We start from the raw sequence: 23,078 nt of genomic DNA, 5'->3' as shown, positions 1-23,078 counted from the left end.
CTTGGACTTGCCGTAATCAATTAAGTCCGAGAATTATGCGACTGACGAGGGCGCTGGCGGTTGGCATTGAAGTGGTTTGTGGGGCGTGGGTTCGAATAGTTTTCCGAGTATATTTTTATTTAATAATAAAAAAAAAAACGTGAAAATCAAGAGGCGGAAACTTCAAGGCGTTAATAAATTAGACCAACATGACCGAGCCTGACAGTCGTACTTATCAATTGAACAATTATATTTTTTCGTTGTTTTTCATACTCTTTTTGTTTTTGGCAAAAAGTTCAAGCGAAGGTTTCACAGTTAGCAAAAGCGGCCCACTCGTTTTGGCCAGCACGCAAACTAGTCACGAATCGAACCATACCCTGGCCCAGAGATCGAACCCAGCAGCGCTATCTTAAAGATGACGCCAAACAAAAATGGAAAAAAAAAAACCAATCCAAGCCATGTCGAGCCTTAACTTATTAATTTAACCCAGTTTCATGCTCGTGCTACAGTTCAATAATAAATGGTACAAACTACGAAACCAATTATCGATTAATTGCAATCAATGGCAACATTAATCGATAGGTAAAAGGATGCGAGCGTCGCAAACATTAAAAGTATCGTTGTACAATTACTTTCGATCTTTGCATTCGCATGCAAAGTGAAAGATTTGTTAATTTTGCAATGGATTTTAGATTGTGTGAAAATCATCAACGGTCAACGTAAAAAGTCATTAACAGCTCTGCTTGATTTTGTTGTCGAGGTCAGTTTTGTGGTACACTTAAAAATAGCCCATTGTCCTCGGCAAACTTGTGTAACGTGCATATTAAAGTGTTCCCATTATTTGCTATTATTCATATGTGGTGCTTGTACATACCTATAGTAATTCCTGTAAAGCTTTTACGGTACTTTTGTTTTTTTTTTCCAATCAGCAAAACTTTCTTTGCACACAAATTCACTTTGACAACTTTTGGATTTATTATTTCGATCAGTTGTTGCACAGTTGATAGACAATTTTTAGAGGTTGTTCACTTTTTTGAGGACACTGCACCGAGACTTTTATGGAAGAGTTCCCTTTTAATGGGCAACCGATTAAAACTTAGTGTTCAACAGATGAAAAGCTCTTCATTTGTTGCAACTACAAGACATAGAAGAAACGACGCACAGAGAAATGCCACGACACACACACACGTCTAGAGCGAACGAGCCTTAAACGGCAACTGAACCTGGAACGGAGCTTGGCTTCAAACATTGAACGCGTGAGCTTCCACACACACACGTAAGCACAAAAAGAGGCTCTCTTTCGTGCTCTCAGTTGTCGTGGTGGTGTGTTGGTGTGTTTAGATTTTTTGTATGTGTGGGAGTGCAAAACTGGTTTGTTTGAGTGGCAAATGCTTGTTTGCCTGCTCGATCTGCTGTTGCCGCTGTTTCTGATCTCGCTCTCACTCCCGCTCCATCGTTTGCGCTACAGCCTCGTGAGCTCTCTCGCTCGCGCGCTGCACGTTTTATGCTGCTTTGCCAGCAACTTTTTTAAATTAAAAGCCATCGGCTTGGTTTTTTTCGTTCGTTCATTTTATTTATTTTTTATTCCATTTCTTTTACTCGTTTTCTTCCTCTTGTGCTTCTGCTTTTGTTTGTCACATAATCAAAACAAACGCGCTTTTCGATCACGATGCGTTCTTCGTTCTCCGTTCTTTGTTTTTGTTTTGACTTCTGGTTGTTGCTGTTGCCATTGCTTTTTTATTTCGCCTGCGTTCGTTCTCTGTACTCATTAACTTTTTACAGCTACTGTTCTCTCTCACTCGTTCGTACATACATACACATGTAATTAATTTGATGGCCCCGAATTGCTGTTAGAAGCGCACACAAGCCGCCCAGATAAGCCTCAACCCATCGCAGACGACTCGTAAATTGTCTTTCGTCAAATCAAATTAGCGTCAGAGTTCAATCTGAGCAGCCAGTGAGGTGATTTTTGTGCTCAGTGGAATCTTTATTAGTTATCTCTGGCTCTTCCTAGCTTTTGGCCTTGCATTGAGGTCACAGCTCATCACAGATTTGAATATTAGCATGTGTGAGCACTATTGAAGAAGACAGTAGTACCAAAAGTGTTCCTAGCTCAAAACTGTTTCCAGGACAGCCTAGTGTTCTCAGGGGAGTATAAAGCAAAAGTTAATGGCACATACGCTGACTGGTAACAGAAGTGTTCCTACTGCTAAACTGTTCTCAATGTCTTCAGGCAAGTCAAGAGTTTCGCTAGCAAGCAGCAGATGTGTTCCTAGTGCAAGGCTCAGTGACACTTCAGGAAGAGATGTGTTCCTACGAAACTAATCCCAAAAAAGTTTAATGATCCCGACTTCCAGTAAGGGAAGACTGACGCTGTCTAGTAACAAAAGTGTTCTTAGGACAAAACTGCTCCAAGATCTCGTCACATGTGAAGCAAGATTTATGCTACTTTAGCTGCCTAGGGAACAGTTCTGTTGTGCCACATTTATGTAGATTTTTTGTAAGACTTATGTAAATAAATCTTATCTAGGTGCAAATCCCACATTGGCTCATGGCGTCTTGTATAAACAACCTTATGTTTTTCATCCTATGTGGATGCAACTAGAGATGTGTACGTGAGCTGGCGTGACACGACACATCGAATGGCACTCCCAGAAAGAATCGAAACGGAAACAGCGCCACAAACCAGTTAAGTTAAAGCTCAAGAAATACATGCGACCCACGTCAAAAAGGGACATGGCAAACATAAATGCAATTGAGCGACATGGGGCATGGATGCCCATGCGAAAGATGCAGACAACATGTCAGTCGAGTGGAGCTTTGGATGCGACCCGAGACACAGATCGAGACGGAGCTCGAGACAACAGTCTGCACATGACAACCTGCAATCAAGCGCCAACAGCCAGCAGCAACATCAGCAGCAGCAGCAGCAGCAAGCGTCAGAGTCGAGCTTGGGCCTGGCCATCATCAACATGCTGCATGCAACAACGTACACATAAAGCGTAGGCAACCAACAGTCGTTGCAACAATGACGCGACATTTGTACGGGGTTTTTAAGTTAAATTATGCGCCAAACAAATAAGGTCTCGCCATTGCCATAATGAAGTTAATGCATGGGCCATAATCAAGTTGCCAGTTGCAAGTTGCAAGTTTTGCGATGTCGCCAGTTGCACAAAGTCATGGTCGCTGTTCCCAGTGCCCCTCCCCTTTCTTCCCCCCTTCCATAGCTGACAGCAAATCTACAAATGTTGCCAAGGCTACAGCAAAAGAAACGATCGCAAAAAACCGTCAACAACCGCAAGAAACAATTAAGTTTGGTTGTGCAATTGAGTAAAGGAGTTAAACACACACAAAGAGGCAGGCTTACACACACTCACTCACAACGTTCATTTCAAAGCTTTGTGAACTCACAGCTGGTTCATCAATTAACGCAAGCTTTAACTGTTGAACCAGCAGCTGGTTCCCCAATTGAACCACGCGCCAACATAAATACGGGGTACGCAAAGCCAATGCAAAACTGCACCTGTGGCCTCCAATAAACTTTAATTTGCGATTAAGTGACAATTTAAGTGTTAAAATTTTTGGGCAGCAGCTGCGTGCCAAGTAGTCATGGCACGAGCCAAATATTTAGCAGCCGGCTTAAATCGAGACACTGCAAGAAGATCTAAACCGGTTGCTAAAATGCTCCCACAGGCAACGCACAATTTAGCTGATGGCTTTCATGTCGGCGTCAGTTCGCGGACAGACAACACTTGAGGCCGTGGTTGCAAAACGTAAGCCGATGGGGTTCTGCTTCATTTTATTTTCAATTCACTACAAAGATGGCATCGCTCCCATTAGACTGTAAATCGTGCTGCAATTGTCGTTGATTGTTGTCGTCCGTTTTTTCTTTTCTTGCTCTCTTTCCCAGCTGTAGTCGACGTTTTGGTTGATTAGCTGAAATGCGTGCGAATTTGACAATTGTAGATCTCGGCAATTTATCTATTTATTGTAACCATTCTACAGTTCATTCTTTACACCTCTACTTCTGAGATCATATATTTTTTATATACATATATAGATTACAAAGTGTTTGCTTACTTTTAAATTAACTTCGAAGGGTTTTGATTCGATCTTAGAATACCGTTGGAAAAATCAGAATTCGAACATTTTTTTTTAATTTTCATACATATACATATATACAGATTACAAAATTTTTGTTTACTTTTTAAGGAACTTGGAATAATTTCGATTCGATCTTCAAAACTGTTTTAGTTTAGAATATCGTTGGATAAATTTGAATTCGAAAATTTATTTTTAATTGAAGGGCGCCTTATATATCGAACTAATGCTAGTTCCAGCTCGATAGCGAGCCTATCGAAGTATCGATTTTGAAACTGTAGTAGAAAGGGTATAAATAAAAAAAGACATAGCTATTAATAGCATAAGTAAATGTTTATTTTTTAAGTATTTTTACTGTTAACTACAACAAATTAATAGTAGAAAGTCTAAAACCAATTATAAGAAGTAGAATCCCAAAAAAAAACAAAGCTGGTTACTTAACCGTATTTTTTTAATTACATGTTACTGTCACACTGTTTCTAGATATACTGAGCGGACGTAAACATAGTTTAATATTATTGCTATTACAACTAATAAATGAATAGGTCGTAAGTAATGAGGACAACCAATGGAAACTCTTCCCCTCAAGCCTACCGGCCTCACAATGTCAGTAAAAGACAGCGAATGACGGTAAAGCCGAAACTAAAGCCACAGCTTAGCAAGCGTCCAATTGCAACAAAATTCAAGAATCAAAGCGCACACAACGAGGAATACGATGACGATGACATATACAGCGATGATCTGGAAGAGGAACCCGATGATTCGGAGGTGAATATATAAAATATATTTCCATATATTGAAGTAAAGTTTTGTTCCAGTGGCAGCCAGAGCAAAGCGAGCGTCCTACGCGAGAACAAAAGTCATCCTCGATGCGACCGCTTCTCCAATTGCTCTCGGACAATTCGTCTCGTCGGCCTGGTGACCAGATAGGCAAAGCACCTACAAGCGCAGCCCAGAAAAGAATCTATCAAGATATTGACCTGGTCTCTGATGATGAAGAACTAACCACAAAAGTCGAAGCAGAAGACTCCCAAATTGAAGATGAATTACAAGATGTCCAGGCGCCAAAAAGAAAAAAAAAGTCTAGCGGTCGTCGCTTTTTGTGGACACCCAAATCGACAAGTCGCATTATCGACTTGTGGGAGAAGTACCTCAAAGATATTCGCGGCAAACGGAAAAATACGGAAGTACATAAACAAATGGCTGCGGAAATGAGCGAATACGGCGTAACACATAGGGAAATTAAATTTAAAATGGACAATCTCACTAAGAAATACAAGTGAGTCTGCTAAATATATTATATATACTAAATATAAAGTTATAAGTGCATAATCCCATAAATTTCTTTTCAATTTCAGAATCGAAATGGAAAAAATAGCGTCGGGAAAAGAAACAAATTGGCGTCAATTCAAACGGGTTCAATATTTTCTACATGGTAAAGTCGATTTTGAACAGATAATGTTCGACAACGCAGAGTCCTCGCCATTTTTTGAATTCGACCACAGCGAAGCTGGGAGTCAGGAATTCGATCTTTCCCAAGAAGATTTGCAGCTTAAAGAAGAAGTGGAGCAAGAGGAGGAAAACATAATTGAGCAAACAAAAGAGGAGTCGCCACCAAAAAATGTAATGAAAATGCCGGAGAAAAAAATTTATCGACCGAATTGTGTATCGGACGCAACTGCACCCAAATCAGAGAGAATTCTGCAGATTGAGGAAGAAAAATTGGAGATTGAGAAGCAAAAATTGCTGGTTATGAAACATATATCGCAAAACTTGTCATCGATCAGCAAAACGCTAGTCGAACTTTTGCGAAACACAAAAAAATAAAAGACAATGCTGTTATTCTTTATAATGACTGCTATGTTTAAATAAATCTTTAAATAAAAAATATAACGACAAAATGTAGTAGGTGATAATCATTGCCATTTTGCATATGACATCCATCAGCCTGGTATTCAGTATTTTTGCCAAGAGCCGTGGTATTATTTGGCATGTCATACATGACCGTATACGGTCACATAGATTTTGTGCTTTGATAAAAACTGCAAAACACTGCAATGTTTGTTATAAATGTTCAGGAAGAAGAGACAAAATGCACAGAATCCCAATTGGATATATTACTTAAGATCCACCAAGGGCAGTATAGACTAGTGAAGAAGTACAAACGCAGTTCCGTATGGAACGTATACCGGGAAATCGCTCGACCCGATGGCAGCAAGCTCAAGTGGCGTTACTATTGCACGGGCTGCAAGCGGGTAATGCAATCCACAGGAGGAACAACCTCCAACCTGCGCATACATAAATGTCATGTGCGCTACCTTAAACAGCACGGCCGTGACAATGGAGAACCGCAGCAACAGCAACAAAAGCGGGAACAGCAACCACAGCGCAGTCACATTAACATCCAAAGATTGCCGGTGGCGAAGAAGATGACAGAGAGCAAAAATCAAAGGTCTTCATTCGACGACTTATATCATGTGAAATCGGATACATTCAGCGATGTGGAACAAGAGGAGGAGGAGGAGGACGAAGATAACTATGTGGATATGCACAGCTTGACACATCCCATCGAAGAGAGCGTAAGTGCATTTCTAATATGCTACCACTATAGTTAACCTCTTTCAATTGCGTTCCTCAGATCGAACAACTTGATTCGTCGGAGGTGTCGTTGGCAACCAGCGAGCGACCGCTTTTGAAACTTTTCTCCGAAGAGGACTCCTGGTCACCGGAAATAACCGAGGTGCAGCCCATTGAGCTTGACCAGCTGACGGAGGAGCATTCTCAGCACTTCAGTAAGGAAACAATTAAGCCTAACTCTGCACACTCAATGCACATTGATGCCTCGGCGATATCTGAAGCGGAAAGCTATGGCAGGGCTTGGGCGCATGCATTTCTCAAGCTAAGCGAGGAACAAAAGGTTTACGCGAAGCGCTCTATCGATGAGCTATTGGTCCTGGGGAGATTGGAACGCTTGAATATCTCGACGGTGACATCGCTCACAACCAATTTGTAATTGTAGCTCGTAATTAACATTAAGTTTAAAGTTTTAAGCTAAACTATATTAAAATGTACTAGACTCATTTCAGCTATTATTTGACTAATATTGACAACTTCCTATAATTGTATTCTCTGCAATCTAAAAATTAGCATTTTAATTCTAAATATTACTTTAACTAGACTATTTCCTCCATATTTAATAAAAAGCGCTTATTTCAATTGCGGTGAATTATAAAATTGCTTTTCAGCTTCATTCACCCACTTAATACGGACTCAAAATATGAAATAATTGTTAAATGCGTTTTAATGTTTTTCAATTTTTTTATTTTTTCCAATATATTTTTTTTAGTTTTTCTCTTTTTAAACGTTTTTCTTTGTTGCATTTTTTTTTGCATTTTGTATATACTTTTCTTTGCATTTTGCTGTGAATTACAAGTTGTTTCTCTCATTTGCTTTTTCTTTTTTTTTTGTTTTTGCTTGATGTTCGCTTACATTTGTGGGGCTTTCTTGCGTTATTTTCGCCTCTTATTTTTTTGCTCTGGAGCTTCCGAATTGTAGATGTAGCTTCCGATAGTGTGTATAAATGTGTATGTGTGTGTATATATGTCTGAATGTGTGGATGCATGTGTGTAACGTAATTGAAATCATATTTTATGTGAGGTTATGTGAACATCTTAAGTTTTAATTGAAAACTGACAAAAACGTGCAACAAAACTTGCGTGTAAAATTGCAATTAAATAAATTTCCAAACAATTGCATTCTATAAATATGTGAATAATCATAATAATAAATATATTTTGTGTATATAGATATTCTTTGCTTTGCTCTCTCAGTTTAGTTTCGTCTGCATTGAAGTTGATTATTTTGGTTTGCTGACACTTAAATATAATACAATTGAAATTTATGCAATTCTTTCTCTCTCACTTTTCTCTCTGAATTTCTTTCAACCTTTATCTTTGCATTTTACACATTGGTTTTGCTGTCGCTTTTGTCCCAGATAAAAAACAAAATCAACACGGCGGCCCCATTTACAAATTTCACATTCTTCCTTCCTCATCTGCAACTCTTGATGTTGTTTACCATCTGCCGCTGATCTTGTTGTGGTTGATGTTCTTGATGATGTTGTTGCAGATGTTGCTGTCGTCGTTGTTGCTGATGTTTGTTTTGTTTTTACATAATGTTATTCTATGCGGTGCTTTCTGTTGTTGTATTTTGCAGCTCTTGAGCGCCGTTCTGTGTGAGTTTCGATGAAAAATACGGGGGGATGGTTGGAGTAGTGTTGCAGGGTCAATAATTGAAATAATAGTGGATAAAATAAAGAAAATAAAAACAGAATAATTATAAATAAAAATCGAAAACTGTTGAATCAATTGCATTTTGGAAATTTTACACAATTCGTTGTTGCATTTCGCTTTCGCATTCGGTTATCCCACAGTTATGTTAATTCTATGTTAAATCAGCGGCGCGCTGTTACATACATGTTAAGGAAATGTTAAGAACCAAAGCCTCTTAAGTATACGATTGTATTTTGTGTTTAGGTGTGTAAGTGTGTGTGTGAGTGTATTAGTTGTTAATTATGAGCACATTTTTAATGCATTTGCCGTTAGTTGTTGTTGTTGTAGTTGCCGCCACCGAAAGCCATATTGTTGTTATTAATATAATTGATGTTGTTGTTGTGTCTGTTGTAGTTGCTGTGCTGCTAGTAGTTCATGTTGTTGTTGTTGTGATTGTTGTTGTTTTGTTATCGTTGGTGTTTGATTTGTTCTATTTTTGGCTTTTAGTTCATTACCTGCTGTGGCTGCTGGTCCATGCCACCGCCATTGGGTTTACGATTCTGGCGACGCGGACGGAACGGCTGACGCGGTGGTCCTTGGCCGCCTTGAACTACAGAAGAAACAACACATCAAGATTAGCCAATCAACTAGATGTACAGATGAATTTAACTGTACTCACTGTATTCGCCACCATCACGACGCGGAGGTGGTCCGTTGCGTCGGAAGAATCGTCGCTGGGGACCACCAATGCCACCGCCACCACCACGACGTGGCTGTCCATCGCCACGCTGCACACCATCGGGATTCTGATCGTGCACACCTGGTTCAGCGCTGCCATCACCGCCACCGAGCACGCCACGCGCTAAATGACGTGGATAATAGTTGTTGAAGCGACGCTGTCCGGAACCGCCAGGTGGTCCGCCTGGACCACGGCCGCCTCGTGGAGCACCGCGTGGGCCACCGGGTGGACCACCGGGGCCGCCGCCGCCGGGACCACGGCGATAGTTCTGACGGGGCTGACGTGGTCCGCCTTGCAGCTGTTGCTGCTGCTGCTGGCCATCGAGTGGCAGTTGCTGCTGCTGTTGTTGTTGCTGTTGGGGCGCCAGTTCATCGCCATCGTTGTCACCCTCGCCGGGCAGCTTGCGGCGATTCTTCTTCATCCAGGGGCGGAAATTACGACGCTTGTCGGCGGCAAACTGACTGCCGCGCACTGGCTCGCCAGATGGCCCAGTGACATTGGCCGCCTCGTTGCCCTTCTCGCCAATGACCACATCGAACTCAACAAGCTCGCCATCGCCCACCGAACGTACCGCCTTCTTGGGATTGTTGCGCGCAATGGCGCTCTGGTGCACGAAGACGTCCTCTTTGGTGTCGCTGCGATTGATGAAGCCATAGCCGCTCTTCACGTTGAACCATTTAACAGTGCCGGTGACTTTAGTGGCTGCACAAGCAATTAATATTTGAATTAGATTATATTTTTTCAAAATATTAAACAAAAAACAAATATAAAATTTATGCATAGTTTGAAGAATATACCTTTATATATGAGACTATTAATATATATGTTTTTGTAAACAATATTGCCCAACACGACTATCAACTTTTCTAATAACAATTGTAATTAATGAACATTGTGAGGTTAGAGCCGAATCACAAACATTTGTAATCGATAAGCACAATTTGAAACTAGCTGAATTTTTGAAAATTAAAAATACCCTAAAAAAGCTCAGATCAGATTTAAAAGCAACATAAATAAATTTTTTAATATTTTGTAATACATATTACAATTGCAAAACAGATCGCCCGTTCATACGGGAGCATATAATATTTCAGATGGCATTATTTTGGTTATATCGCTCAGCACATGTTGAAGTTGTGTTTGCTTCTCAGCAGCAGTGTATACAAATAAAGTTACCAAAACAATGAAGACACACACACTCACGCAGGCATACACATGCAAAACAAATTAATTGTACTCTCTTTTTGCGAGAGCGGGCGCGCATGGAATTGGGAGAGAGAAAGAGAGATTGAGAGAACAAAAGCAAACGACGTTGGCGGCTAACGAATTGGGTTGCCAACATTTGTTCGCTTGATGGGGCAAGGGGAGCATCGTGGGGGTGGTGGCCTGCGCCGCCACCGGCAAAATGTAGAATTTTCATTTCGTTGCTTGTGCCCGCTTTTCTCATGCGGCCGGCGAACGTGTGAAATTGTATGTATGTATGAAGGTGCCGCATACAAAATGGCGTCGCGCGTATATTTTAAGACTCGCACACACACTCACGCATATTTTTCATATACATACATATGTATGTCTGTATGTAGTATGTAAGCAGCACGCCGCCGTTGCCTTTCATCATTCCTTTCTATTGCTATTTTGGTAGCACACACACCACTCGCCGCCATGTGTTTGCATGAATGAAAATGCAAATTGATTTCGATGCTTACCAATGATTTCCTTTGGTGGCGGCGCTGGCTTGCCCTGCGCTTGCTGACCATCATCCTGCAGTTCTTCCTGGGCCAGCGGTTGTTGCTGTTCAATGGGTAGCTGCTGCTGCTGTTTTTCTGAGTCTGCCATCCTTTCTAGCTAGCGTTTCGTTGTTCTTATTTCCTCAAAACGCGCACAAACACCTAACACACACGCACGCGCTTCCAAAAATAAAGGCAAGAAAAAATAAAGTACCCTCTGCTGCTTCTTCCTGCGGCGGCAAAGTTTTCGTTTTGCTTTTGGGCCTGACGACGATAGTTTAGCTTAGTAGTTGTTGTCGCAACTTTGTTTTTCTTGACTTGAATTTTTGGCTGCTACACGTTAATTTGTTGATTTGGTGTTGGTATAAGTGCGGTTCGAGTTGTGGCACTCTTTCCACTACCACTTTGATGTTATTTTCGAGTGTGATGTTAAAACACTCACTCGCAGGGTTTTCTTGGCGATTCTATTTTGTTCGCAAGCACAGGAAGTGAAACATGGCAGCTATAGCTAGTGTTGTACAATTTTTCGAGTTCAATTGCTCCGCTACAGAGTTGCTTTTATTATTTCGATAAATTACCTAGACTATCAAACTTGTATTTTTCATGTTGTGCAAGGGTGGTTACACTAGGCACACTTTTCGCGGTAATGTGACCAACAATGGTATATTATGTAGACTTGCTGGTATTAAAATGCAAAAAGTGTTTTGGAATATACATTTTAAGCTATTGCAAAAAGACGTTAATCATTTACAGTTATACAATTTAATTATTACGTACTTTACTTTTAAGTGTTATCAAATTAAATAACGCTCGAAACACGATACAAAGTATTTGTAAATGTTTTTAAAGCCGAAACAAAGAAAATCTTATCAAAAAGTTGCGCCAAAAGAATTTTTCTGGTATTTCTTTAATGGACTTTAAAGAGCTTATTTTGAATTTGCGATTACGGTCACGTTGTGTTGATTTCACATCAGAGTCTATAATTTCGTTAAATCGTAAACTGTTTTGTCAACAGCAAAACAGTAATAATTTGTTGATAATCCTTTGCAAAACAAGCTTTCAAAAACTGACAATGTGCAGAATAAGCATGTCAACTAATTAGTGCATTAACTGTGTAAGAAACAGTGCCCGCAACTATAATCATGGCCAATAGTAAACCGCAATAGGTTTCACAAACAGCAAACATAGTGCTTATTGTAAAGGTTTGTGATTTTTCAAGTTTATGTGGATAAAAAGACAATTTAATAACGTAAATAGTTTGAGTGGTTGAAACTAAGTGACACATGTTCGTCATAATTAAGTGGTAGCTTTTACTAGGAAAAAGCGGCGCTGACAACGCTGTGTTGTTGTCTCAAAACATCGTATGATTCTTGGCGCGCATTCTGATTGGTCGATCAACTTTTGCATGTTTACTTGCGTGCACATTTGTATGTGTTGTGTAAGAGTGTGTAGCGTGTGTGTGTGTTTATTATTGTTGTGTTGTTTTTGTTGTGGTTGGCTTTGTTATTGCGCCGCTTCGATTACAGCATGGGTCGGATACCCTATAGGGCGAGGGGTTTAGGAGGTATTTGCAAGTAGTTGACTATTTAACAGATATGCTTATTTTTTATCAGCAGAACACGAAATTAATGTAAACAAACACGTCAGCGCTTGAATAGAAGATGAACATGAATAGTGATCAGGATCTAGAATTCTACATGAGAAGCTCCCTGGAGCTGATGAAGGAGGAGGAGGATGCACTTAACATCATCAAGGAGATGATACCATCGGACATGTTGAACAATTTTTTTACCGACATGGACCTGGATCCATCTCAGTTGGCCGATGAGATCAATCTGGACATGAATGTGGCGCCGCCGCTGCTCGACTGTGGCATGGACTTGCCACAGCATTCACCGGTGCAGCCGCAGCTTTCGCCCTCGCTGCCCGTGCAGCAGCAACAACAACAGCATCATGTGAAGAGCGAGCACACGTCGCCTCTGCACATCAAGGACGAACTACTACTGCAGCAGCAGCAGCTCTACGATTCTCCTTCATTGTACAAGACGGCTGGTCCGATGGCTTCGCCCAATGCCAGCTATAGTCCGCAAGCGTTGCCGCAGCTGCTTAAGCCGCAACCACAGCCCACCATGACCATACACCACATGGACATCAGTCAGACATCGCCCCAGCAGCAACAACAACAACAACAGCAGCCGCAGCAACAACAGCCCACAACCGCAATACTCTTTGCGTCCCCTGCTAACAATGGCTTCGTCTATCAGGTGCCCATTGAGTCGCCATCACCACCGCATCAAGCAGCCGTAACAACTACAACTGGAACTACACCAACTGCACCCAAGAAGACGCAGCATGCGGCAGAGAAGAAGTGGCAGCCATATCCAGACAAGAAGTCGTATTTTATTATGGCACCAGAGCAAAATTTCGTTGTGGAGCAGCCCAATCTCTTGCAGTCGCCGCGCAGCACAGCAACACCGACGACTGTGGTCAGTCCCAAGAGCAATCGCAAGTCGGTTGCTGTGGAATTGGCACCAACACCAAGTCCAGCGCCATCTGTGCAGCCCGCTGTGAATGCCAAGGTTCCCATACAGCGTGTGCAGCCTAAGGTGAAGGAGGTGAAGCGTTCGGCGCATAATGCCATTGAGCGGCGCTATCGCACATCTATCAATGACAAGATTACGGAGCTTAAGAACCTCGTCGTTGGCGATGCCGCCAAGCTGAACAAATCCGCGGTGCTTCGCAAGTCCATTGACAAGATCCGGGATTTGCAGCGTCAAAACTATGAATTAAAATCGGAGTTGCAGCGATTGCAGCGTGAGCTGATGGCCAGGGATGGCTCCAAAGTCAAGGATCTGCTGCAGTTGGGCAGCAGCGGCATTGTTAGCTCCACATCCGGTTCGAAGAAGCGTCGCCAGCAATCGCTGGCTTGCGATACGGACGCCGGTCTTACGCCTCCACGCAGCGACGTCTCCGATCCATCGTTGTCGCCGGTGCATTCGGATATCTCGTTGCCGCCGTCGCCGTATGGCGGCTCCACGGCCAGCTGCACCAGTGGCAACAGCAGCCAGGACGATGTGCTTGTGGTCCCCAGCTCGATGAGTGGAATGGGCACGCACTCGCGTCTCGTGATCTGCATGTTTATGTTCGCCGTGCTTGCGGTGAATCCCTTCAAGCAGCTGCTACAACGTGGACAATACGCTGGAGACGACTTTGTTGACGACTTGGGCGCGCATCAACAGCGCAACATTCTGAACTACGATGCAGATGGTAAACTTCGAACTATTACTATTTGTTACATCTAATTAAAATCGTAATGTATTGCAGATGATCGGGATTATAATGGTTGGCATCAGAGCTCCTGGTTGTGGCTTGTGAATCCACTGCTCTTGCTAGGCTGCCTAATCAAGCTCTTGGTCTACGGAGATCCGCAGCTGGACACGCAAACGGATGCATATTATCAGCACAAACAACGGGCCGAGACACATTTCGCTAAGGGTCAAGCTGCGCAAGCCAATGCCGCCTACTTGAATTGTCTGCACATGTTTGGCATAAGTTTGCCGGCCACTAGACTAGAGTGTTATTCCCAGACCTGTTGGCAATTTCTACGCTTTCTATTCCATCGCCTTTGGCTGGGCCGTTTTCTCTCCCATCGTGCTGGCGGCCTATTCTGCAGCTCGACAAGACGCAAGAGCGCTCTGGCCTCCGCCCGAGAACTGGCTTTGCTTTTCAATCGTCTGAACCAATTGAACTTGACTGGAACTCATAATGGAGATCGTAATGGCATTATGATGGCACTTTATGCAAGCAACATGGCCGAGGTGGCGCATAGTCTGCTCACGCCACGTGAGATCATCAGCATACACGTCATGGCCGCGTTGAGGATGAAGCGTAGTTGTCCCAAGTTGCTGAAGAAGCTTTGTGCTCGGTACTACATGAGTCGCGCTCGTTTGGAATGTGGACGCACTCGGGCCGCGGAGCAGACGCAGGAATTGCGCTGGGCATTCACCAACTATGGCTATGGCTATTGTGCAGCTCATGTGTTCGACTACGATCTGAATGCCAGCGAGCAAGACGGCTTCTTTACGCGTCTAGTCAATCCCTGCGATCCGGCGGCACATGCCATCAAGGTGAGTTGAGAAAAGGGTATTTTACCCGATATACAATATAAGGAGATGAACCTTTGAGATTACTTTTTAAACTCTTCTTTTGCTTACAGCAATATCGCGAGCATCTGCTGTACAAGGCGCTGCAGTGTCTCGTCGGCGCCGGTTCCCACAAGTCCAACAAAGCCGCACCAAACAACAATAATAACAACAACAGCAGCAACAACTCGAACTCGGGCAGTGAGACAGTGGAACACTGCGGCACCATTGTCAGCAATGTGCTCAAGTATACTTCACTGTTGCGGGAAACACTCTTGGCGGATGAGGATGATCGCGATACGAATGTGGTGTGGTGGGCAAATGTGCTAGAGATCGCTGTACACTGGCTGCTGGGCGAGGATGCGCTGGCGGAGCAACTATACGATAGTGTCAAGCAGTTGCCACCACAACTGCAAAACGATAGCGAGAGCGAGCTATTGCCGCATGCCCTTCATGCTGTGCTGCGCGCCAAGATGGTGTTGCTCAAGTGAGTTCCCCCTTTAAGGAATTTCAGTAATTTCCTTATCTGATTTACAACTTTTGCATTTGCAGGAACAATGGAAATACTTTGGACAAACGTCTGAAACGCTTGATCAACCAGTTGTGCGATGAATCCAGCAATCAACTGATGGAATGTCTCACCATCAATTTCATCACCAATGCCAAGGGCATCGAACTGGTAAGACGAAAGCGTCTAATGTAATGAGTGCATGCCGCAAATGCCGCAATTCCTCTAGAGCTGTCACACGAAGGTGCATTGTAGTCGCATTGTCTGTCCCCTGTTTCGAGCAAGGCAATACAACTGCAGTGCAAGCTTCGTGCAGTTTCCCAGCAACATAAGTCGCAGTCGCACCACCCGGTTCCCAGTGTTTTTGTCCCACACTCTTGATAGCTTGTAACTAATCTGATTTCTGCTACAGTTATTCCAGCTTTTGACTTGTGACTGGCTACTGGAGACGCGCACCGCTTTGTGGGAACTAGAGCACATGTCTATCGAGGATGATGGCTACTATCAAGTGCCGGGCGATGAGCTCGAAAAGTTCCAAATCGACTTGAACTCTCTACGCAGCATTGTCAAGAATATACCAGTAAGCTCTGAGCCTCATTTTCCACATGCAATCACTGTTAAATATTTTTGAAATTATTCCCATAGAACGCCCAATCCCGTATCTATTTGTATGAGGCAGTTTGTCGTCTGATGGCCGGCGCCTCGCCGTGTCCCACGCAACAGCTACTGGACCGAAGTCTGCGCTCGCGTAATGCCCACTCCTCCATCTTCTGTGGCAGCAAGGATCGTCGTCGTCATCAGAACTTTGAGGGCGGCGAACGGGAGCGCGCATCCGCCATGTATGTTGCTTGCAAATATTTGCCGCCAGCTCTATTAAGTTCGCCGGGTGAACGAGCTGGCTTGTTGGCTGAGGCGGCCAAAACGCTGGAGAAAGTGGGCGACAAGCGCAAATTGAAGGAATGCTATCAACTGATGAAGTCGTTGGGCAGCGTCGGAGCCACTGTAAAGCAGTGAGCTATACTACATTTAAATAATTTTAGTTGAAATCACGAAAATAGTTCTTAAGTTCAATTTGCAGTTACCTTGAGGGATCCGAGTTGCCCTCCCCCCATTTTAGATCTTTATGCTGGTAATTTCAGTTTATAGTTTATAATTTATTCTAGTACACATGGAATGAAACAATTTCCATAAATTTTCTGTAATGGATATACATATATAATTTATTTGAATAAATATTTCAGCAGTTAATTTGCGTGCAGTTAACAATTGGATTTATTTATTGGCACTTTAATTTAAATGTCCACCCTTCCAATTAGCCGCAAGCAGCGACTAACTAGGGATGCATATTAACTTCCTTATAAGGCCGAGCGTGTTGGAAATTCGCTTCCATTTGTCTTAGGTATTACTGAATAGGAAATTTTAACTTTTCTTAGATTTGCAAAGTTAACGAGGTTTTTGATTTTTGTTAAGACAAGTTTTTATCGTGCTGTGAATAAAGATTTTTAAAAAATGATTTTGATAACGATTGCTGAAAGGTAAAGAAATTTTACTATTATTTAAAAATATGAATTATTTAGATATAATAGAAAATATCGTATTACTTAAGGAGATACTTCAATACAATGAGAATACATTTGTAAAAGTTTGGCTATAAAAGATCGAGTAATAACGTTTTCAGGTTGTAGTTTTTCAGTTAATTTTCAAACACATAAAATTGAATATTTATGCAATAAATACTCGCTATAATTGAAACTATGTATAATAATACAATTGAGCAAAGGTACAACTCGTAGCAAAATGCAGTGATATGTTTTACCATTGATTGATGCAACCCTAAAAGCAGACGCATATTATATAGCCTATATATATAGCCCCTCTTTGGCATCCGATATTACAGAAGTCAGCAACATGTCGGTCATGTTAGTGACATCGAATTATTGGTCGACAGTTCTAAGCTTTCTCGGTGAGTCTCACTCGAATTAAGTATAAGAATAAAAGTAATCGAAATGATGCAGCACAACAATACTTGATGGACTCGCATGCCACATGTATTTTATGGCATCCATCTTTTGATATAAGCCTGGAGACGAATTCACCACTGGCCGTAATCCATTTGGAGCCCCAAAAGTGGTTTAATTCGGAGCACATTGCGGATTACGAACGGAAACGTGCCGAGTTAGAGAAGAATCGTGTGGAGTACAATGAATGGATACTGCAGCTGACTTTGGCCATTGAGCAGTCACATTGTGAGGTGAGCTTAATCTAAGAATACTTCGTGTTTGGTGTGGCGATCCGGGGTGCATAATCCGCAAGCTGTTCGACGCCAGTCGAGCTGCAAAAACTGGCAGTTTGTTTTGCCCCGCAACTGTAAGAGAAGTGAGCAATTAGAATTTTTGCAGTGGATGGTATGATTCACTAGTAACCTCGTCTTGCAATTCCTTTGCGGCTATCGACTCCAAAGTAAGTAACAAAGGTGGTCGCGTCTTTTGTGCGCGTAAGGCTTTCTGTGCTGCACTAATAAGCTGCTCCAGCTGGTCGTCCAGCCAGCGCTTTCCCAGCTTTAAGTGTTGCAACTTACGGCAATTGTTAATCACATCCAACAACTCCATCACGCTTACTGCAGCCTCAGTGCACTGCAAGACCAAACACTCCAGTTGCTGCAAATCGCACAAGTTGCTCAGCGCCTCCCGCGGCCACATAGGACACGCCAGCATCTTGAGATTGGCTAGCGCTGTGATATGCTCTGCCTGCTGTGGTTTCACCTTTGTCAGCTGCAATTGCTCCAAGCGATCCGCATAGCGCTTGGCCAGCGAGCGAAAGAGGTTGTTGTTTACTTGTGTGAAGAGGCGCCATATCAAATTGAGCGATTTCAATGCCGGAAAATCGCCCAGATCACTAAGCGTTGTTTCAAAGTTTTCCAGCGACAAATGCTCCAGCTGCGGACAGTGTTCAGCGAGAGGAGGAAACTGTCGTCGTATGGCGAATCTTAGAGAGAGGCGGCGCAAAGATGGCAAGGCCTGCAGTTGCTCCATGAACTCGTCATCCAGCAGCTCCTCGTCAAAGCCATCAATATGCAGCGCCTCCAGCTGCTTAAAATGCTGCAGTTGCAGTACTAAAATCAAATGATGAAATTAATACGTACATCGAAAGATATGTTGTTGTCCCTTGATAGTTTACCAATTGGCGCATTGGCATCGGTTAAGCTGATGCTTTTGAGATCTTTGCGCTGCATCACTTGCAGTATATTGGCTTCGGTGCCCTGCATCTGTGTCAGCGGCACGTAGTGTACGAAAATCAGGTGCAAGTGTTGCATATTGGGACAATGGGTATTCAATAGCCCTAGGAATGGCAAGGTTATGTTATCATCCCAGCGTCCATGTCGCAACTCACACTCCAACACGCTATCGCCGCACATTCCCAGCAGATAAGGCCAGTCGGCCAGGCTGCGCAGCATTCGCATGTTGATTTTGGCAAAGCGACGCGGCGCCTCTTGCATGAAAACATCACGAAACTGCGGATGGGCTCGTGCCAGATTGAGTTTGTCATCGAGCGCGGTCAAATATGCAAATATCTTCACATAACAGTCGTAATTCAGATCCAATATAATCGTTTTTCGTTTTTGTTGTTTGCTGGCTAGGAAACCCAGCGGGCAGCCGAGACCAAGCTTCTGCATTGTTTACATTTACCGGGGTGACGCACTTCCAGTGTGACCAACATCCTTTGCATCTTCATCAAGTTTGGGCTTTTGTATGACCAGCAGTGCTTTACTAAGCATTAATCAACACTGCAAATATTTCAATTTAAAAAGTAAAAGAATTGCTAACACGTATGTGTGTTATATTACTTGTTTCAGAACTTTATAGCATTTCAGGAGCATATTCCACAATTTGCGCATTCGTTTTATAATGCCAGCATCTATGCAATTTGGCGATCGACTCGAAATCGCTTTATTTTCGTCTACTCGGATGAACTGCTTCCAACTGCCGTTGATGCATCCAATTACTTTGATGGTTACATATTTCATGGTAAATAATTATAAATTGTTAATACACATCATTCTTCACGTGATTTTATTCAGATCAACCCAACATTCTCCTGGTTAACGCGCCACTTTTGAATTCAACTATATTTGAAATCAAATCCAATCAATTTGTGGGACCTCGTTATTTTGGTAAGGAACCAATGCCCGTAAGCTTTGATACGCTGCAGATTTATGATGCGCAGCTCGACAAGGTTTTATGGGATGGCGGCATTGATCTCACCAATAAACTACGGAATCTGCAAGGACGTGAAATTGTTTTGGGCATTTTTAATTACAAACCTTTCATGGTAGTCGACTATGTATGCGAATAAGTTATAAGAAATTTGATAAATTTTCTAATTCATATTAAATTATAAAGGACAAGCAGCCAAAAGTGTATAATCGAGCCCAACATGGAGCTGAGGTGCACATCGACGGAACTGAAGTGCGACTTCTACTCATCTTTTGTGAACTACACAATTGCACGGTGCAAGCAGATACAAGTAAGTACAGGGTAATGGTTCACCGAATATAAAATACCCTTACTGTTAAATTATTTAATAAATGTAAGTCTTATAAGCAGACACTTCACACTTTACAGCATCTTTAAATGCATTGAACAAACAGTTTTCAACTGATGAACATATCGATAATTTATCAACGAAGTTATCAATAATCACATTCAAATTTCGCAGCCGAGCCCTCGGAATGGGGCGACATATATGAAAACTATACAGGCACCGGCTTGATGGGCATGGTGCTGGACAGGACAACTGACTACGGTATCGGTGGCTTATACGTGTGGTACGAAGCCTATCTCCGGATGGATATCTCACAATTTCTGGGACGTTCTGGCGTCACCTGCCTGGTGCCAGCACCGCATCCAATAATCAACTGGGCGCTGCCATTGCGTCCCTTTCAAGCCACACTCTGGATCTGTGTGATTGCCTGCTTAATGTTGGAGTGTATATCGCTGACCTGCACTCGTCAATGTGAACGATCTTCAGTCCGCAGCTGGCAGCAAAGTTTGCGCTTTGGTTTCGTCAGCACGCTCAAGCTGTTTGTCAACCAGAGCACCAGCTATGTAGCCACATCGTATTCCTTGCGCACTGTTTTGTTGGCTAGCTATATGATTGACATAATTTTGACGACAGTTTACGGTGGAGGACTTGCTGCCATATTGACGCTGCCGAAACTTGAGGAAGCTGCCGATTCACGTCAGCGACTCTACGAACACAAATTAACTTGGACGGCAACATCGCACGCTTGGATTAGTATCTTTGATGTTGACACGGCTGATGTGAGTAGTAATGTTTGTGTGATTCATCATTTATTAATTCAGTTCACTTGCAGCCGATTTTATTACGACTTATGGAACGTTTTCGGGTCTACGATGCCGATAACATTGCAATCAAATCGCGCACCGAACAAATGGGCTTTGTTGTAGAGCGTATGCAATTTGGTCACTTGGCTAATGCCGAAATAATACCCGATGATTCGTTGTCACGGCTCAAGTTAATGGTTGACGACATCTACTTTATATATACGGTAGCTTATGTGCCGCGTTTGTGGGCGCATCTCGATGCACACAGTCAATTTACACTCGCCTGGCATTCGTCCGGTTTTGACAAGTATTGGGAATGGAAGATCGCAGCGGATTATATGAGTGCCAATAGGCAGAATCGCATGGCAGCATCACAGATACCCAAGTTGGATATTGGACCCGTTGAGTTGGGCATAGATAACTTTATTGGTTTAATATTGTTGTGGTGCTTCGGTATGACATGCAGCTTGCTCGCCTTTGTCGCCGAGATATGGTGTCACCCAGTCGATAGATTTTAAATGCGATTAGCGTTATTTAAAAACATATTTAATGTATATTTAGTAATAATTAAAACGACATTTATCCCTGCAACAGCAAGACTTGATCAGTAACACGCGTTATTAAAGCGCCCAATTCATTGTCCGGTATCCTGTCCCACAGTTTGTTCAATGTTTTAACGGCCAAGTGCGATGGGACTCCGCCAGCGATTGGCAGATCTGTGTGCAACGTCAAAAAGATAACCACATCAGGAGCTATGGGACTGTACGTATCACAAATGGTGTGCAGAGCACGGGCCGCATTCAATGGAATCTGTGAATGATTGGTATGAGTAAAGGAAGGTGACAGTTGCATCTTGAGATACTTGCATCATTGAGATTAACGATGAGAAAGACGTTGCCCTCCTGCAATTTGTTTTTGTATTGTTCAATGGGATAACCGTAGTCATCGTCATCCTGTGTCTCAAAGTCCTGCAGGTCCATTTCGATGGGTTGCTGACCATCTAAAATGTTAATAGGAAGCAATAAACCAAGACCAAAGAAGCCAAAACACTTGCTAGTGATGTGATTTTCAAACTGATAGTTGTTTTATAACAAACTTCTAAAGAAACAGACAAACTTGAATTTAGTACTGCAATATTATTTCATGGATAACTTTCAAGATTAACACCCTGCCATTATTTTATTGAATTTAGTTTCAATTTAATAGATAAATTTCAAGCTTAATACTCAATCGTACCCAAACATTTATTTAAAATGTGCAATAAAGAAAACCCCTTCTTACCAAAACATTTTGATGTCTCGAGAGCAATGTCGCCAATAAGCTTTTGCAGCTTTTCGCCTCTGTCCTCATCCGAGTGCAATAATAAAAAGACATTTGGCGACTCGGCCAGTTTGTTCAGCAGCAATTCATTGGTGGTCTTAAGTGCGCTCCACACTTCCGGTGATTGCAATGGCTGCTGTTTACGCAGTGCATCAAAATTGCAGCTTTTCCACACCGGCGCCGGAGGAGTCTCTTTTATAAATATTTGCCAACAAGCAAGCAGCGGCAATACGGAAATAATAGCATACAATACGTATTTCAGATTAACTCCATTGTCTTTGCCAACAGTGGTTGGTGGATGCTGAATTATTGTTTTTGAGGCTTCCACCTTCTGAGGGCGATGCTTAACTCCATTATCTTTGCCAACAATGGTTGGTGGATTTTGAATTTTTGGTTTTGAGGCTTCCACCTTCTGAGGGCGATGCTTGGGAACAGCATTCGTAGCACACTCGGGCGTATAGAAAGGTTGGTTAACTTTTTTAGCTGATGACGTTGGACTTTTATGCTCGTCTTCGACTTCAACTTCAGATTCAGATTCATTTTCCTCACTACTTGCGCTTGCTTCGTGTGGTATTTTCGCACTTTGTGAACTTAAGTTAGCCCTTTGCGAGCTTACGTTGCCAGTTTGATTAAAACTTCTTGTAGGAGATTCGGAATTGTTTTCATCTTGACGCTCATGAATACCTCTCCTGGACGACATTATAATACGATTGATTGCTCAAATATTGGATTAACAACATTAAATCTGAACCGGCAAGAAATGTATTGTTCTCTTGGCACTGTAACTATGCTTCACATGTTGCTCTAAAAGTTCAAAAGAATAAAAATAAGACTCCCAAATGAACCAGAAGAACGATAATTCGTTCGTTCACTTTTCATTTACGGTGGAATTAGAAAATAATCGATGGCTGCTAAAGCAAATTGGTATATTTTGAGCTTAATTAGA

General features: G+C 42.5%; 8 protein-coding genes across 11 annotated transcripts in view; 4 read left to right on the top strand and 4 right to left on the bottom strand.

Moving 5' to 3' along the window:
• LOC117568072 (semaphorin-5B) overlaps window positions 1-1,184 on the bottom strand; it is a 43,698-nt gene extending 42,514 nt beyond the window's left edge. Inside the window, exon 1 of the mRNA XM_034248432.2 lies at window positions 854-1,184. The gene's annotated coding sequence lies outside the window, so the exon portion shown is untranslated. The remainder of the gene's footprint in view (window positions 1-853) is intronic.
• A 3,340-nt stretch (window positions 1,185-4,524) lies between these two features.
• On the top strand, window positions 4,525-5,980 carry LOC117571027 (uncharacterized). The gene is made up of 3 exons (XM_034252986.2): window positions 4,525-4,848; window positions 4,899-5,359; window positions 5,439-5,980. Exons 1-3 carry the CDS (start codon window positions 4,636-4,638, stop codon window positions 5,905-5,907), a joined length of 1,143 nt encoding a protein of 380 aa, XP_034108877.1. The 5' UTR covers window positions 4,525-4,635; the 3' UTR covers window positions 5,908-5,980.
• Window positions 5,981-6,095: 115 nt separating this feature from the next.
• Window positions 6,096-7,310, top strand: LOC117568105 (uncharacterized). Its single transcript, XM_034248497.2, has 2 exons — window positions 6,096-6,659; window positions 6,719-7,310. Exons 1-2 carry the CDS (start codon window positions 6,138-6,140, stop codon window positions 7,091-7,093), a joined length of 897 nt encoding a protein of 298 aa, XP_034104388.1. The 5' UTR covers window positions 6,096-6,137; the 3' UTR covers window positions 7,094-7,310.
• Window positions 7,311-7,378: 68 nt separating this feature from the next.
• Window positions 7,379-11,305, bottom strand: LOC117569473 (Y-box-binding protein 1). Its single transcript, XM_034250641.2, has 4 exons — window positions 10,797-11,305; window positions 9,031-9,792; window positions 8,867-8,961; window positions 7,379-8,310 (listed from the first exon to the last, which is right to left on the bottom strand). The coding sequence occupies exons 1-4, from the start codon at window positions 10,924-10,926 to the stop codon at window positions 8,263-8,265; spliced, it is 1,035 nt and encodes a 344-aa protein (XP_034106532.1). The 5' UTR covers window positions 10,927-11,305; the 3' UTR covers window positions 7,379-8,262.
• A 470-nt stretch (window positions 11,306-11,775) lies between these two features.
• Window positions 11,776-16,715, top strand: LOC117569467 (sterol regulatory element-binding protein 1). 2 transcript variants are annotated; one of them, XM_034250633.2, is made up of 7 exons: window positions 11,776-12,019; window positions 12,434-14,084; window positions 14,142-14,944; window positions 15,034-15,446; window positions 15,512-15,638; window positions 15,880-16,047; window positions 16,113-16,715. In XM_034250633.2, exons 2-7 carry the CDS (start codon window positions 12,479-12,481, stop codon window positions 16,479-16,481), a joined length of 3,486 nt encoding a protein of 1,161 aa, XP_034106524.1. In that variant the 5' UTR covers window positions 11,776-12,019; window positions 12,434-12,478; the 3' UTR covers window positions 16,482-16,715. The 2 variants fall into 2 exon arrangements, with proteins under 2 accessions (XP_034106524.1, XP_034106525.1); XM_034250634.2 differs by having other exon boundaries at window positions 12,431-14,084.
• A 650-nt stretch (window positions 16,716-17,365) lies between these two features.
• Window positions 17,366-21,334, top strand: LOC117569468 (uncharacterized). The gene is made up of 7 exons (XM_034250636.2): window positions 17,366-17,430; window positions 17,483-17,718; window positions 19,321-19,492; window positions 19,546-19,808; window positions 19,868-19,991; window positions 20,184-20,788; window positions 20,842-21,334. Exons 1-7 carry the CDS (start codon window positions 17,376-17,378, stop codon window positions 21,328-21,330), a joined length of 1,944 nt encoding a protein of 647 aa, XP_034106527.1. The 5' UTR covers window positions 17,366-17,375; the 3' UTR covers window positions 21,331-21,334.
• LOC117569471 (uncharacterized) lies at window positions 17,566-19,158 on the bottom strand. 2 transcript variants are annotated; one of them, XM_052004364.1, is made up of 3 exons: window positions 18,610-19,158; window positions 17,891-18,553; window positions 17,566-17,832 (listed from the first exon to the last, which is right to left on the bottom strand). In XM_052004364.1, exons 1-3 carry the CDS (start codon window positions 19,138-19,140, stop codon window positions 17,725-17,727), a joined length of 1,302 nt encoding a protein of 433 aa, XP_051860324.1. In that variant the 5' UTR covers window positions 19,141-19,158; the 3' UTR covers window positions 17,566-17,724. The 2 variants fall into 2 exon arrangements, with proteins under 2 accessions (XP_051860324.1, XP_034106530.1); XM_034250639.2 differs by having other exon boundaries at window positions 17,891-18,579; window positions 18,645-19,158.
• Window positions 21,303-22,953, bottom strand: LOC117569472 (uncharacterized). Of its 2 annotated transcripts, XM_052004365.1 has the most exons (4): window positions 22,542-22,952; window positions 22,094-22,460; window positions 21,679-21,812; window positions 21,307-21,622 (listed from the first exon to the last, which is right to left on the bottom strand). In XM_052004365.1, exons 1-4 carry the CDS (start codon window positions 22,830-22,832, stop codon window positions 21,392-21,394), a joined length of 1,023 nt encoding a protein of 340 aa, XP_051860325.1. In that variant the 5' UTR covers window positions 22,833-22,952; the 3' UTR covers window positions 21,307-21,391. The 2 variants fall into 2 exon arrangements, with proteins under 2 accessions (XP_034106531.1, XP_051860325.1); XM_034250640.2 differs by having other exon boundaries at window positions 21,303-21,622; window positions 22,094-22,953.
• Window positions 22,954-23,078: the final 125 nt, after the last annotated feature.

This window comes from Drosophila albomicans, chromosome 3 (assembly GCF_009650485.2).
Source record: "Drosophila albomicans strain 15112-1751.03 chromosome 3, ASM965048v2, whole genome shotgun sequence".
Lineage (NCBI taxonomy): Eukaryota > Metazoa > Arthropoda > Insecta > Diptera > Drosophilidae > Drosophila > Drosophila albomicans.
This window is presented reverse-complemented; position numbering and strand designations above follow the sequence as displayed.

Bases quoted from the DNA above. Each gene is read 5' to 3' on its own strand.
- LOC117571027 (XM_034252986.2), top strand. From the start codon at position 4,636: ATGAGGACAACCAATGGAAACTCTTCCCCTCAAGCCTACCGGCCTCAC. The intron at 4,849-4,898 runs GTGAATATATAA...GTTTTGTTCCAG, and splicing joins AGGAACCCGATGATTCGGAG to TGGCAGCCAGAGCAAAGCGA. The intron at 5,360-5,438 runs GTGAGTCTGCTA...TTTCAATTTCAG, and splicing joins AATCTCACTAAGAAATACAA to AATCGAAATGGAAAAAATAG.
- LOC117568105 (XM_034248497.2), top strand. From the start codon at position 6,138: ATGTTTGTTATAAATGTTCAGGAAGAAGAGACAAAATGCACAGAATCC. The intron at 6,660-6,718 runs GTAAGTGCATTT...TGCGTTCCTCAG, and splicing joins CACATCCCATCGAAGAGAGC to ATCGAACAACTTGATTCGTC.
- LOC117569473 (XM_034250641.2), bottom strand. From the start codon at position 10,926: ATGGCAGACTCAGAAAAACAGCAGCAGCAGCTACCCATTGAACAGCAA. The intron at 9,793-10,796 runs GTAAGCATCGAA...TTGCTTGTGCAG, and splicing joins GCCACCAAAGGAAATCATTG to CCACTAAAGTCACCGGCACT. The intron at 8,962-9,030 runs GTGAGTACAGTT...TTTCTTCTGTAG, and splicing joins TCGTGATGGTGGCGAATACA to TTCAAGGCGGCCAAGGACCA.
- LOC117569467 (XM_034250633.2), top strand. From the start codon at position 12,479: ATGAACATGAATAGTGATCAGGATCTAGAATTCTACATGAGAAGCTCC. The intron at 14,085-14,141 runs GTAAACTTCGAA...AATGTATTGCAG, and splicing joins TCTGAACTACGATGCAGATG to ATGATCGGGATTATAATGGT. The intron at 16,048-16,112 runs GTAAGCTCTGAG...TTATTCCCATAG, and splicing joins GCATTGTCAAGAATATACCA to AACGCCCAATCCCGTATCTA.
- LOC117569468 (XM_034250636.2), top strand. From the start codon at position 17,376: ATGTCGGTCATGTTAGTGACATCGAATTATTGGTCGACAGTTCTAAGC. The intron at 17,431-17,482 runs GTGAGTCTCACT...GAAATGATGCAG, and splicing joins GACAGTTCTAAGCTTTCTCG to CACAACAATACTTGATGGAC. The intron at 20,789-20,841 runs GTGAGTAGTAAT...GTTCACTTGCAG, and splicing joins TTGATGTTGACACGGCTGAT to CCGATTTTATTACGACTTAT.
- LOC117569471 (XM_052004364.1), bottom strand. From the start codon at position 19,140: ATGCAGAAGCTTGGTCTCGGCTGCCCGCTGGGTTTCCTAGCCAGCAAA. The intron at 18,554-18,609 runs GTACGTATTAAT...CATTTTAAGCAG, and splicing joins ACAACAACATATCTTTCGAT to CTGGAGGCGCTGCATATTGA. The intron at 17,833-17,890 runs GTTACTAGTGAA...CTTCTCTTACAG, and splicing joins CAAAGGAATTGCAAGACGAG to TTGCGGGGCAAAACAAACTG.
- LOC117569472 (XM_034250640.2), bottom strand. From the start codon at position 22,832: ATGTCGTCCAGGAGAGGTATTCATGAGCGTCAAGATGAAAACAATTCC. The intron at 21,813-22,093 runs GTAAGAAGGGGT...TTAACATTTTAG, and splicing joins CGAGACATCAAAATGTTTTG to ATGGTCAGCAACCCATCGAA. The intron at 21,623-21,678 runs GCAAGTATCTCA...AATCATTCACAG, and splicing joins TCATCGTTAATCTCAATGAT to ATTCCATTGAATGCGGCCCG.